Source organism: Gaeumannomyces tritici (assembly GCF_000145635.1).
Source record: "Gaeumannomyces tritici R3-111a-1 unplaced genomic scaffold supercont2.6, whole genome shotgun sequence".
Lineage (NCBI taxonomy): Eukaryota > Fungi > Ascomycota > Sordariomycetes > Magnaporthales > Magnaporthaceae > Gaeumannomyces > Gaeumannomyces tritici.
Genome location: NW_008804550.1, coordinates 1,566,350 through 1,579,126, shown reverse-complemented (window position 1 = coordinate 1,579,126; position 12,777 = coordinate 1,566,350). Strand labels below are relative to the sequence as shown.

The 12,777-nt window shown below is 59.3% G+C and overlaps 5 protein-coding genes across 5 annotated transcripts; 4 read left to right on the top strand and 1 right to left on the bottom strand.

Moving 5' to 3' along the window:
* Positions 1 to 217: 217 nt before the first annotated feature.
* On the top strand, positions 218 to 3,094 carry GGTG_10906 (hypothetical protein). Its single transcript, XM_009228784.1, has 5 exons — positions 218 to 888; positions 949 to 976; positions 1,050 to 1,578; positions 1,652 to 2,076; positions 2,158 to 3,094. Exons 1-5 carry the CDS (start codon positions 698 to 700, stop codon positions 2,389 to 2,391), a joined length of 1,407 nt encoding a protein of 468 aa, XP_009227048.1. The 5' UTR covers positions 218 to 697; the 3' UTR covers positions 2,392 to 3,094.
* Positions 2,980 to 4,964, bottom strand: GGTG_10905 (meiotic recombination protein rec14). Its single transcript, XM_009228783.1, has 4 exons — positions 4,654 to 4,964; positions 4,540 to 4,576; positions 3,831 to 4,457; positions 2,980 to 3,741 (listed from the first exon to the last, which is right to left on the bottom strand). Exons 1-4 carry the CDS (start codon positions 4,654 to 4,656, stop codon positions 3,356 to 3,358), a joined length of 1,053 nt encoding a protein of 350 aa, XP_009227047.1. The 5' UTR covers positions 4,657 to 4,964; the 3' UTR covers positions 2,980 to 3,355.
* Positions 4,965 to 7,039: 2,075 nt separating this feature from the next.
* On the top strand, positions 7,040 to 9,144 carry GGTG_10904 (septin like spn2). The gene is made up of 3 exons (XM_009228782.1): positions 7,040 to 7,435; positions 7,614 to 8,176; positions 8,286 to 9,144. The coding sequence occupies exons 1-3, from the start codon at positions 7,315 to 7,317 to the stop codon at positions 8,613 to 8,615; spliced, it is 1,014 nt and encodes a 337-aa protein (XP_009227046.1). The 5' UTR covers positions 7,040 to 7,314; the 3' UTR covers positions 8,616 to 9,144.
* Positions 9,145 to 9,294: 150 nt separating this feature from the next.
* GGTG_10903 (hypothetical protein) lies at positions 9,295 to 11,036 on the top strand. Its single transcript, XM_009228781.1, has one exon. The coding sequence runs from the start codon at positions 9,495 to 9,497 to the stop codon at positions 10,824 to 10,826; it is 1,332 nt and encodes a 443-aa protein (XP_009227045.1). The 5' UTR covers positions 9,295 to 9,494; the 3' UTR covers positions 10,827 to 11,036.
* A 183-nt stretch (positions 11,037 to 11,219) lies between these two features.
* GGTG_10902 (hypothetical protein) lies at positions 11,220 to 12,707 on the top strand. Its single transcript, XM_009228780.1, has 2 exons — positions 11,220 to 11,914; positions 12,002 to 12,707. Exons 1-2 carry the CDS (start codon positions 11,471 to 11,473, stop codon positions 12,170 to 12,172), a joined length of 615 nt encoding a protein of 204 aa, XP_009227044.1. The 5' UTR covers positions 11,220 to 11,470; the 3' UTR covers positions 12,173 to 12,707.
* The last annotated feature ends 70 nt before the right edge of the window (positions 12,708 to 12,777 follow it).

Sequence of the window (12,777 nt, the reverse complement as noted above, 5' to 3'; positions counted from 1 at the left end):
GCCCTGAGAACCTGAGAACAGCACCCAACCTGCAAATATTGCTGGTAAACAATGCATTTGTAGTTGGATGGGTGCCCGCAGCAGCACCTGCTTGCATATAAACACAAGGAATACAAAAATACATTACTCCCTCGAAAGACCAAGAATGAAACCTGACAAAATATTGGAGCCAGAACTCTGGTGGGTGTTCCATTCGCGGCTGAAATGTGGGTCTTGGGCCGGCCAGGGGGGGCACGGGTAGAGCCCGATGGGGCAGGGACGAAGGAGGGAGGGAGGGCAGCTCGAGCTCCAAGGTGTGTTGATGGCAAGCAGCCAAAAAATTTGACAGCAAGTCGCACCTCGAGTCTTCAACATCCGACCGGAAGAAAAAATCTCGTGAAAGCAAAAACCTACCTTCTTCCACCTATCCATCCTTCCTTTCCAACTAAATCCTCCGATTAGCACATTTCAGCTGAATTCCTCGCCCCATCTCGACTGTACTCTGCGGGACAACCAGTTTCCCCAACCTTCAGCACCAGCAGCCACCTTCGCCCGCGTGCCTTGCGACGCCAGGAAAACAGCCACGAATCTTGTTGCCTGCGCATCTGAGCAGCTCGCGCCCCTCCTCGCCATCTCCTGCCCTCTCCTGCCCTCTCCTGCCCTCTCCTGCCCTCTCCTGTCACATCCCCATCACCTTTCACATCCCCCCGCCTTCACCATGTCCGCGCCCGCAGTCCAGAACCCTCCTGCCCCCGCCGAGTCCAAGTCGGCCAAGAAGAAGAAGGCTAAGGTCGCCTCGCGCGCCGAGTCCCCCGCGCCCACCTCCACCCCGGCCGAGAAGCCCAGCTCGGTTGTCGGTGATGCCGCCCAGGACGACGGCGAGAGTCCCTACGTTAGGGAGCTCCAGAAGTGAGTTGGCCGTTAGCCCTGGCCCGCACCTGCCGCAGCCGCAGCTGACCGCGAAAATAGGAACATCCGCAATGTCAACAAGAAGATTGTAAGCGACCCCTCTCTTTCCATTGCCCACAACTCCCCGGCCCCCGGTGGCTAATGTTTTCTTTCCTTCTTAGCAAAACATCTCCAAGACGGACACCGTGGTGGCCGAGAACAAGGACAAGTCCCTGGATGAGCTTGTCCAGCTCAAAATCATCAACATGGATCAGCGAGCCTCCATCCTCAACAAGCCGCGCCTTCTGACCCAGCTGGCCCAGTATGAGGAGCAGCTGGCTCAGTACAAGAAGATCGACCTGGAGTACCGCACGCGCGCCGCTGAGGTCAAGGCTGAGGTGGAGAAGGCCCTAACGCAGCAGCACGAGAAGGACAAGAGCGCGGCCGTGGCTGAGATTAAGAGCACGGCGGAGGCTGAGTCCAACAAGCTGCTGCACGACAGCCTGTTGGTCCTCTCTCAGTTCCTGCGCCTCGCGGCCGCACGGCGCGGCGATGACCACAACAGCGAGCTTGACGAGAATCTTGCTCTGGAGGGTGTCCTTCTGCAGGTCTACTCGGGTGACGAGGAGGGCGTTGCGACCATGCTTAAGCTGGTCCATGGCTCTGACGAGCGGACCAAGAGCGTGACGGCAGATGAGCTCCAGACAACATGTAGGTCACGCCTTTACGACCACCAGAAAATACCCCCTGCCGAATTTGAGCTAACATGCGTACCTTTATGAAGTTGCCCAAGTCAAGGAGGCAGCCATTACCTATGTAGTCCCGCTTATCCCTTCTGCAGAGGAGCCCGCAGTTGACAGCAAGGCTGAGATTGGTACCGACCCCACTGTCGCTAATGCCGGCCTGACGGAGATCGATGCTGGTACCGACGTCGCTCTCACCAACGGCAACCACACCGAGGAGGCTGCCCCCGCAGCGCCTGCGAACGCCGAGGTCGCCGACGAGGCTGCCAACGCCAGCGCTGAGGTCTCTCAGTGGGATGCCGGTAATGCCAGCATGTCCGCGTCGCAGGAGTGGGTCAAGGTACCCGAGAACCCTGTCGAGACGGAGGCGGCGCCCGACGCCACCCCTGCTGCCCCGGCCGCCCCGGCCAACACACAGGCCAACACCCAGTCGTGGGCCGATGATGCCACCGAGAACGCCGCAGATGTGAGTACTTTCTGGTCCTTGTAATCAGATCTCTGTGTGTGTAAACCGTCACTGACAGGATGTTTCTGCTCTTCTTTCCAGGCTCCTGCTGCTCCCGCCGATGCCAATGATGGCTTCCAGTCGGTACCGGGACGCAACCGTGGCCGTGGAGAGGGAGGATGGCGCGGCCGGGGTAACTACCGCGGCCGCGGAAACTTCCGTGGTGAGGGCCGCGGGCGTGGCCGTGGTGGTCGCGGACGTGGCGGCGACCGTGGCGGCGACCGTGGAGGCGATGGCTCCTTTCGCGGACAGCAGCGCCGGAGTGACGATGCTTAGTGAGCAACCACAAGCTCCTCACGGCGTCCGAATCGGCAGCCAACACAGAGGCATTATCGCGTAAAAACAAACGAACCTCGAGAGGACCTTGGCAGCGAGCCAAGGCCCTACGTCCTCCCCTATCTGTTCTTCCACTCTCATCATCGCATCATGCGTCGGCGTATCGGGGCACAACAGCGACATCGGAAAACCGTGGCGTCTTTTGCCACTCGGTTGGGATTTTCAGCCCTTTTGAGCCAGCAAGGTTGTGCTGGTTTTTGCTTTGTCATACTTTCCCTTGTCCTCTATCTCCCAAACCAATCCCTCCCCGTCGACCAGACTACTTCATGTGTCAGCGACGGTCCTTTCGAGGGGCGTGTGTTGTCCCATATTGTACCACTACCTTACTTCCTTCTTGTTGATTGCCGCGACGATGAGGCAGAGCTGGACGATGGGACGACCTCCGAAACGACCTTCTCTCATATTTTGATCGGACGTGTCACACGAGCCGATCATCCGTCACCCACTCTCCGCCTGCAAGGACCACACTTCTTGGTCTTGCCGCCACCTCTATTTCCAGTTTGTCGGCTTTTGTTCTCCCCTTGTCGCTGATATTCTCACTGCTCAAGATCATGTCTTGGAGCGGTGGGGTAGCGTTGGGACCATGTGTAAATAGCATCATGCATATATCGAGATCTGGAAGGAGGGCGAGATCAGGGGGGAGACTACAAACAGCTAAAGAGATAATTGCCCAAACCTGCGACTCGTTGAACATTTATATCTTGCACTTTGATGTATTTGTTGCATCAGAGGACAAGACATGGCTGCCTGTATGGAGTCTTGCCTCGCGTTCTAGGGGTCCGTCTTCCAAGGTGGCCGTCCAGGCGCTGTTCATTTTCCCCTCAACTCAAGAATGGGCGGACGGCCGTCTAAATGCTTGCTACTCCTTCCCAGTCACCTCAGCATCCCTGCGCCTCGACCCACCTCACCCGCTCCCACTGGCCTCGCGGTAAAAGGTGATGGCCCCCCTGGCGCCGGCGGCGCAGAAGCCCTCGGGGGCGCGGCCGGGTGTCTTTGGCAGCCACCTCACGGCCCAGATGGTCTGGTCGCTCTCGGAGTGGGTGGCGACGCAGGCGCCCGTCTCGACGGACCAGACGCGCACGCGGCCGTCGAAGGAGCCCGACAGCAGCCACTCGCCCGTGTGGCTCCAGTCGAGCGACATGACCCAGGCTGACGCGGGGCCGGGGGACAGGCTGGCGACGTGCTCGCCGTTGCGGGTATCGTAGATGGCGATTATGCCCGCGTCGCCCGCGGCGGCCAGGCGGGTGCCGCCGGGTGAGAAGCGGACGGCGCGGATGGGCTTGGAGAGGCCTGTTTTTTTTTTGTCGTTGATGTTGTTCGTTAGCAAGGTATAACCCCTCCTCATCTCCTTTTCGTCTACCAAGCCGTATTCTACTCACCCGTAAGCGAGTAGATTAGCCTGCCCGAGTCGTTGTTGAAGACGTAGACGGTGCCGCTCGCATGGCCGCTGGCGGCGAAGCGGCCGTCGGGGCTGAGGTCGACGCACATGCCGAAGCTCCCCTCGGCGGCGCCCGACGCGGCCGTCTCGTACAGGTGCACGGCGCGGCCCGCCACCACGTCCCACACGGCCACCTTGCCGGCCTCGGACGAGCAGGCCAGGAACTGCTCGTCGGCGCTCAGCGCCACGGCCCACACGCGCGCCGCCCCCGCCCCCGCCCCCGCCGACTTGGCCGAGCCCCCCCACGGCCGGACCACGGCGTGCTCCTTCCAGCCGCCGTCACCGTCGGGCGACTGGATCCAGATCTTGGCGTCCTGCCCGAACCCGGCCGACGCGAGCACCTTGCCCGGCCCGCCGCGGCCCGCGGCCAGGTGGTGGCACCCGTGGCTGTGGGCCTTGGTGATCTCGACTGCGGCGGTGTCGGCGGATGCGGCTGCGGCTGGCGGCGGCGCGCCGTCTACCGGCACCGCCGACGAGGGCGGGCGGTGTATTTTGATGGCCGAGCCGCCCGACGCGGAGAAGACGCCGTCGGCCGTGGCGGCGAGGGCGAAGATCTCGGATGGGTGGGCTGCCCTGGGGGGTGAGGTTTTGTATTTTTCCATTTTTAGTTTGCAGCTAGCTCAGTGCATACTACAGGAAGTTTCACTGACCATCGTCAATGGTGTGGAACGTGAGGTATTGCTTGGACTATGTAGTTGCGACAAGACAACATGTCAGCCCGGCTGGGCACTCGATGCCCGCTCGCTTCTCCTAGTCCTGCGTACCATGCTGGGCAATCCTTTTGCGCGCGTGCGCGCTATCCCAGTAGCCTCGGTGTTTTGCGGTTGCTTGTCTTGGCCAGCTCCTCCATGTGGTTCCGTCGCGGCGCGGCAGTTGGCAAAGGAGGAAAAAAAAGAGAGAGAAGGATCTAATGACGTCTGTCGGCTTCTTGGCCAGGCTCTGAATGCGGCTGCCAGGAAGAGTGGGCTGCTACCCCACGAGCTTGCGGGAACCCCTCCAAAGAGCGTCAACGCGTCGCGTAAGCAGCCAAGTCAATCTTGACAAGCACAACCTTTGCGGTTTGGTAACATAGTTGTCTTTGCACAAACTCTTCGGTTTCCATGAGGCGCCTTCGCGTGCAAGTGATGGCTGCTCACTTTATGCACATTCCGATTGCGCCGGCCGAAAGCGAGCTGCAGCAAGACCAAAACTGCAAATATTATGCAGCTGGCCTGCACGATAATCAAGAGTGCACCTCTTATGTGTCCGCCCCCCTCCCTATGTGAATCGTCAGCACCGTCGCGCAGGTGGCTTGGGACTCGATGCTGATGGCCATGGCAGCGTTTCCCTTTGTGCTCTTCTGCCTGCTGTTGCCTCTGCCGCTGATCCTCATATCCGTCCCTGTCGCGGCCACCATTGCCCCTGTCCTTGTTTGCCTCTCTTTAGTGTAAAATCTCTGCTCGCAGCACTAATGCACGGCCCTCTCCCCTAACAAGGCGAAGCGAGGCTTCTTATTTCTGGCGGCCTTTAGTGCGTTTATGGGGGCGGTAGGGCCTCCAGAGTGACTGGTGACAGCTGCTGGATCAAGGGCATAAAGGGACAATGGGCTGCATGGACTGGCGTGTCGTGCAGCCAGGGAATTTAACAGAACCAGACGGCATCCCGTATATTCCAGTGGGTATAGCCGTATGTGCTGATTACTATAGCCATGGAACGCTATATCCTACCGTTATGCGTGTATTACCCCCATGAAAGGCGACCCCTCTTGTGAACCGGTCTCATTTGCTTGTTATGGTGGCAAAGCGAGAAATCGGTCCATCGGCCTTGTTGGATCTGGGTGCAGGCATGTCTAGATCCCGTTCATCACACTTGCCGTGTTGGTTTGCTGCGCCATCTCGCCATGTTGGTTCCTCCGCCTCGGGTAGTAGAGGTAGGCCGTTCGAGGTAGTTCGTTGCCATACTCTTCTGCTACACCCAGCAATATCCCTTTTGAAATACATTATCATACAGGCATGACCGGGCATTGTGCCGACTCCATGTCCAAGGCGGCCATCTGGGGCTCGGATAGACATCTATGGCCTTGAGAATTGTAAACCAAAGCTAGCTGCCCGTAGAGGCGAGCTCGCCGTCTTCCGCATGCTTATCCTTGAGCGCCTTCTGGACCTCTGCAGGAGTGGCTGTCAGTAGACCGGACGTTGGGTTGGAATTCAGCAGTATCCATGGGTAACCCTACTCTTAAGGCAGTGCGGGCACAGGTAGTGCATCCTCTTCAGGTTGCCACATGCCGGGCACTTGCAGAGCGCCGTGACGTCCTTCAGCGCCTTGCCTGCCATCTGTCGGTGGCGCTTCTTCATGTGCGACACCTTCTTTTTTGGCACCGCCCTCAGGATCCCTTCCCATATCTCCCCTAGGAGCTCGGGTACTGAGGGTAGGCCCAGACTTATGGCGGGGATGGCGAATCTGAGTGACGGGAAGAGCGGTATGGATATCCGGCGGAGCTGTAACCTCGACGAGCGGGCAGGCGAGAAGAGCGACAGCCTGGGGAGGAGTGAGCCGTACGACAGCCTGAGCTGCTGGGATGCCATGGTCGCGGCCATGACGCCAACGGTGTGCGCCAATGGCTATCGTCCCGGGGGATGTCGGCTGTCGCGGGGTAGGACCAGCCTCGCTCTGGAACGAGACGGGCTGACTTGGCCCGGTCAATGGGGCCGCGGGGGTCGGGCTTCAAGTATATCAGGGTACTTGCAAGATATTGGGTCGTGTCGGGCGTATTCGCCTTGGCCAATTGGGCGCTTCCAGGGTGAGGCGAGATGCGCCGTGTTCCGCGACTGTCACGGAGCCGGCGTCGGTCGCCAAGGGAAGTTTCCGGTAGAAAATTATTCGGCGCGTGCGCCATCTGCCGGCCAGCCACGCTGGGTGGGTACAAAGCAGGGTGGCGGGCGGTGGTATTGGCTGATCTGGCAGCCGGCAATTAGAAGGTGAGGTCCCAGTGGCAGCTGTCGCCCCACCTGCCAGCACCCGGCCAATGCCTGCAGATGCAGGAGCACTATGGACACTACAACGGGAAGAGCGCTCGTGCACGGGCTCTGGACAGCCAACCAGGCGAGGCGACCCCTTTCCCCTTTCTGCGGGACCTGGCCGACCCTTGCTGTGCCCCCTTGCACGGAAATTATTGTTTGGCAGCAAAGGCTGTTCAGGAGCCCGTCCCCCAATTCCCACCGCCGCTTTCCACGGCTTGCAATCCTGCTCGCCATCATACTTCTTGAGATACCCATTCTTGCTGCTTTCACCTCTCGTTGCCCGCCGTCCAGCACAATTGGAACTCTCTCACACCACTCCCGCCCTCGCGGTTCTATAATACGCACGCAGCCCAATCGACCGCCTCGACCACAAACACGCAGCGGCAGCACGAGACGACTTTCAGAGTCGCCCATCCTCCAGCAACCATGGCGTCCATGCCCGCAGCCACCATCTACCCACAAAGTCATGTCGGTTTCGACAGCATCACGTCCCAGATCGAGCGCAAGCTGCTGAAGCGCGGCTTCCAGTTCAACATTATCTGCGTCGGTGAGTTTGCCCGTGAAAGCCACGTTGGCCGTATCGTGCACCTGGCGTGATTTAGGCGGACCATATCCACCTACCAACGCGACTAGGTGACTTTGCCACTGCGCGGCGGAGCCCGAGAACATATAATCGCGTCCAACAATGACCGCGTTGCTGATGGTTGCGTGCTTCCGCCAAACAGGTCAAACCGGTCTGGGCAAGTCGACTCTGATCAACACCATCTTCGCCTCGCACCTGATCGAGAGCAAGGGCAGGCACCACCCGGAGGAGGTGATCCGGTCGACGACTGAGATCCACCCCGTGTCGCACATCATCGAGGAGAACGGTGTCCGCCTGCGCCTCAACATTGTCGATACTCCTGGATACGGCGACCTGATTAACAATGACCGCTGCTGGGACCCCATCGTCAAGTACATCAAGGACCAGCACTCTGCATACCTCCGCAAGGAGCTCACCGCCCAGCGCGAGCGCTACATCCAGGACACGCGCATTCACTGCTGCCTGTTCTTCATCCAGCCCTCGGGACACTCGCTGAAGCCCATCGATATTGTCGTTCTGAAGAAGCTGTCCGACGTTGTCAATGTCGTCCCCGTCATTGCCAAGGCCGACTCCCTGACCCTTGAGGAGCGCATGGCCTTCAAGGAGCGCATCAAGGAGGAGTTCTCCTTCCACAACCTGAAGATGTACCCCTACGATAATGATGACCTCGACGAGGATGAGCGTTCGGTCAACCAGCAGATAAAGGTGAGCGCTTACCCAGAGTTGCGTGGCCACCCATGGTCTCTTGGCTGCGCACAAGGCACTAGGGTTTACGAGAGTATATGATTTCCTAACACACATTCTTCCAATCTAGACTACTGTACCCTTCGCCGTCGTCGGCTCCGAGAAGTCCATCATCGTCAACGGCAAGCAGGTCCGCGGGCGCCAGAACAGGTGGGGCGTCATCAACGTCGAGGACGAGGACCACTGCGAGTTTGTGCAGCTGCGTAACTTCCTGCTGCGGACCCATCTGCAGGACCTCATCGAGACGACCTCGCAGATCCACTACGAGACCTTCCGTGCCAAGCAGCTGCTTGCTCTCAAGGACCCCAGCGCGCAGGGCCATGGAAGTAGGCCGATCTCGCCCGCCGCTGACCGCGAGATGAGCCGCGGCTCGCAAAGGATGACCATGAACGGCTACTAGGTGTCGCCAATCATATATGGTGACTATCCCGGCGCTGCCTGGCTTCATTAATACATGCCTGGTGGCTGGTCGCCCGGACGGCGGCATCCATCACCATGCGATCCACTATTCGCACGACTCCGACTCCCATAAGCTATCTCGGCAAAGCATCCGGGGGAAGGAAGCAGCCACGGGCAAGCCAGGCGATCTGTTTTGTTTCCGGGTCATCGGTGATGTGGGCATGAAGTCGGCGCAGGTCTATACCCCTTTGACCTTAAAGAACTGGACGGCTTCTTTCTTTGTTGCTCGGCGGGAACTCCCTTTCCCTTCTCCCTTCCCGCGCTGTGGCTTGGACGCTTATTCGACACCGACACGAGGCTTTTATTACGTCTGACTTCTTTTCTCGTATTACCCCCGGCCGAAAAAGCTTTCCACAGTATTTTTCCCCTTGACAGTTTTTTCTAATGATCCAGCCGCTTCCCCGTTTGGCCCTACTATAGTAGAGTGTTAGCTTTGATACCGTTGTGGAATTCCATTTGTCTCGACCACACATGCCCGCATTGATGTTTACCTTGTGTGATCCGCTGCCATGGTCAACGCTATCATTGTATGTCTGCATTGGGAACTGTTTATGTTTAACGGGAAACCCCGAAATGTCGGTTTATGCAGTAGTTTATGCTGGACTGAGCCCAAACATTGGCACGGCCATGTCGTCCCTTGGGGTTAGGGTTTTATCACCCTGCTTGACTTTCACCGCGTCATGGACATCAAAACGCGCTAAACATGGATCCGTAATAACGTGACTCTGTCTTGACCCTTCACCACACCTTTCAAAGGGTCTAATTCTTCCGACCATACAACTCAGCTCGTGGCTCATTGACGTGTTTGTCATGCGATCTCATGTCACAATCAACCAAGGCTAGGCTTGGCAGCTTCCAGAATGGCTCGGGCGCGCCCAAATATGCTCACCCCAAAAGGGAAGAGCCTCCGCAGCTGAAGCCGCTCATCGCCGAGATACTGGACTCACAAGACTGCATCTCCGGCTCCGTCTTCCTCGTCGAGAAGATCGACACAGTGACCCAGCCCATCGCTGCTCCCCGGCAGATCTTCGCCCCAAGGCCCAGTCACCACGGCGCGACCCGGAAGCGCCGGCGCCGGCGCAGCCGGCACCTCCGCGCCGTCCGGCTCCTCCTCGCCGACGGCGGGGGCGTGTGCATACAGGGCCTGCTCCGGCCGGCGGCGCACGACCTCGTCTACAAGGGTTCGGTCTACGAAGGCTGCTTCGTGCGGCTGGACGACTTTTGGCTGCGCGTCGTGCAGCCTGACGCCTCGTCGCCCGAAACGCGGCCGACGGTGTTCCTTGTGCTTGAGGTCGTCACGCCACTGTCAAAGCCCAGACCCCGGCCTGCAGTCAAACAGTCTACGGCGGCTGATGATGAGCTGACCACTCCTCAGCGCCGCGCTTCCGTCGCCACTCTAAAGCCTCCCGCCGCCACGGCCGGCCAGAAGCAGGGGCTGAAGCAGCCGTTTCCGGTGGCCGGGTTTTTGTCCGCGGCTACCATACGAGACGCGCCGCCAGTGCTCGCAGCCGCGGAGGCTCCCGACTTTGGCGGTCCGACAGACGGCGGGCCTCGGCAACATTCCCACAACAGCACCAGTAACCAGGGCCACGAAAAACCGGCATCAGGGGCCAAGGCGCCCGGAGCCACGGTCGCGCGGCGACCCCAAGCCCCCGCGGAGCCGGACAGCAGCCGGCTCGGCACGCCGCCCGCGTGGGCCTGCCACGACCTCTCGCACCCCCTCAAGCTCACCCCGCTGCGGGCGATCCCGCTCCTGCCCTTCAAGCAGAACTGGATGGTGAACGTGCTAGCCGTGGTGGCGGAGCTGTCGGGGCCCGAGCCGTCGCTGCTGCCGCCGTCGTACGCCCAGCGCACGGCGCGGCTGGCCGACCCGTCCACCCCCAAGCACGTCCTGCTGACCGTGTTCCTGGACCCGGACGGGTTCGCGCCCTCGCCGGGCGCCGCGGTGCTGCTGCTGGGCGTCAAGAACCATAGGTTCGACGGCGGCAGCCTCAAGAAATACGCGAGCGACAGGCCAAGGGACGGTGGGCCGTGGTGGCTCGAGGCGCCCAGGCACCTGCCCTGGTGCGACGTCGCGGGGCTGGAGGCGTGGTGGGCGGCTATGGCGGAGGAGGAGAAGGAGGAGGGGCGGTCTCGCCAGGAAGATGGTTGATGTTGTCTATTTGATATTTGCTAAACCTGCCTCTTCCTTCTTCCCAACACCCCTGGGGCTTTTCCTGTGACCAATAGCAATAGCCGATAGCCGATATCATGAAGCCGCGAAGCCATCTCCGATCCTCTTCTTGACCTAATTCTAATTTTTTTCCAGCCCCATGCCCTAAAGTAGCGTCAATAATCTCTCCACGTATCCGCTACCTCCCGAAATACAAGGCCAAAAAGGGGCGTCCGCGCTTTGAAAGGGGCGCCTTTGGGACAGGGCACTGAGAGCCTAGGTGAGACCTCATTGGCTGCGTTCAGGATGCGTGAATCCACAATCATCACGTGCTTTCGAGTCACTTTGGTGTTGCCCCGCCAGCCAAGCTAACCGCCAATTCGGGCCTAATTCCAACTTCAGCTCCCCAGCGAACGTCACTCCACTCACCATCATTCGTCTTTCGGTGCACCTTGCCTTCAACACTCGGAGCGACACCCAAGAACAGACCTCGATAACATCAATTCGTCCCCACCTTCTACAAAGGACATAGGCGACATCTGTGCAAATCCATATTCCTGCCCATCTCGCCAGGGATCCTCCCCCACAAACCTTCCATCCCCACACCGCCCGAGTGGCCGATATCTCCGCACCCCGAGGAAAGGATGTCCCAGACGCGCAAGTCGGCCGCCGCCGCCACCGGCCTGGGCCGGCAGTCCAAGCTTAGCTTCGCGCACCGCGTCACCAAGCCCTCGGCAGCCCGGGCCGTTGGCAAGGACCTGGCTGCCGCGACACCGAACCCCGTGGCGGCAGTCCCGGAGAAGACCGCCCTTGCCCCTGCCGAGGTGGTCGACGTCACGGCCGACGACATCCCCGAGCAGGAGGATGAGGATGATGAGGAGCAGCACTACACGGTTGCGACCGCGGCCGCCCCGGCGCCCGTTGTCAAGTCCGCCGCGGAGCTCGAGGCCGAGCAGGTCAGCGACGCGCAGGTCGGGCGGTACTGGAGGTCGCTCGAGTCGCGGCGACTGGCGCCCCGGGTGCACCAGGGCGACCTGGACGTGGACGAGAAGGTGCTGCGGTACTTTGATGTCAGCTCTCAATATGGGGTGAGTTTTTTTTATTTATTCTTTCGCTTCCGTTTTGTTTCCTCTCTGCCAAGCAATGGCTGACCTCCTGTCCCCCCTCTCGCACAGCCATGCATCGGTATCTCGCGCATCAGGCGGTGGAACCGCGCCGAGAGGCTTGGGCTGAGGCCGCCCATCGAGGTGCTCGCTATTCTGCTCAAGGAGGAAAAGGGGGCCGTCTCGGGGGCTCATATGGATGAGATCATGAACCCTAGTGCGGCTGGTCTTGATGTTGCTTGAAGTCTTTACCCCTCTTTGCAACAGCGGCTGTAGACCCATTGGTGTTTTCTGTTTCTTTTTCTTTTGCTCTCAGCCCCCCATCTCTATGGCTTGTCTGGGACATGGGGTGATACGCCCCATGCCCACCCTCTCTTGCTATTTTTTGCTCGTCTGATATGATGGCGTCGGTTGGTATTAGGTGCGTCTTGGGTGTGGGCGGTTGTATTGTACATTTTACAACAATTCTATTCTTTTTGCTTCTCGAACCCCTGCTGGGCAGTGTTGAGTTGTGGAAACGACATAGCCAGGTCTATCCAGTCCGTATCTCCCTCATTCCGGCATGGCCGCTCGGCCTCCTCAGTACCAGATGCTTCTCGTCCTATGGTGGGGTATAACCTCGGTTCCTGCCGCCTCATTTTCTTTCATCAGATCGTACAGGAAAAAGTCTATGAGGATAGCATTGATCTTGGTGTCTGGATGATTCCGCTTAATCTCCTTCCTGATGAGCTCCACGCACCATATACTGCACGCTGCTGGGGAGTTAGCACCGCAGCACTCCACTGTCAAGAAGAAGAAGAAGAAGAAGAAGAAGAAGAAGAAGAAGAAGAAGAAGAAGAAGAAGAAGA

Coding starts and splice junctions, on each gene's coding strand:
- GGTG_10906 (XM_009228784.1), top strand. CDS start 698: ATGTCCGCGCCCGCAGTCCAGAACCCTCCTGCCCCCGCCGAGTCCAAG. Junction 889..948: donor TACGTTAGGGAGCTCCAGAA/GTGAGTTGGCCG, acceptor CCGCGAAAATAG/GAACATCCGCAATGTCAACA. Junction 977..1,049: donor GCAATGTCAACAAGAAGATT/GTAAGCGACCCC, acceptor TTTCCTTCTTAG/CAAAACATCTCCAAGACGGA.
- GGTG_10903 (XM_009228781.1), top strand. CDS start 9,495: ATGTCACAATCAACCAAGGCTAGGCTTGGCAGCTTCCAGAATGGCTCG.
- GGTG_10902 (XM_009228780.1), top strand. CDS start 11,471: ATGTCCCAGACGCGCAAGTCGGCCGCCGCCGCCACCGGCCTGGGCCGG. Junction 11,915..12,001: donor ATGTCAGCTCTCAATATGGG/GTGAGTTTTTTT, acceptor CCTCTCGCACAG/CCATGCATCGGTATCTCGCG.
- GGTG_10905 (XM_009228783.1), bottom strand. Junction 4,458..4,539: donor GTTCCACACCATTGACGATG/GTCAGTGAAACT, acceptor CCCCCAGGGCAG/CCCACCCATCCGAGATCTTC. Junction 3,742..3,830: donor GCTAATCTACTCGCTTACGG/GTGAGTAGAATA, acceptor AAAAAAAAACAG/GCCTCTCCAAGCCCATCCGC.
- GGTG_10904 (XM_009228782.1), top strand. CDS start 7,315: ATGGCGTCCATGCCCGCAGCCACCATCTACCCACAAAGTCATGTCGGT. Junction 7,436..7,613: donor GTTCAACATTATCTGCGTCG/GTGAGTTTGCCC, acceptor TCCGCCAAACAG/GTCAAACCGGTCTGGGCAAG. Junction 8,177..8,285: donor CGGTCAACCAGCAGATAAAG/GTGAGCGCTTAC, acceptor CTTCCAATCTAG/ACTACTGTACCCTTCGCCGT.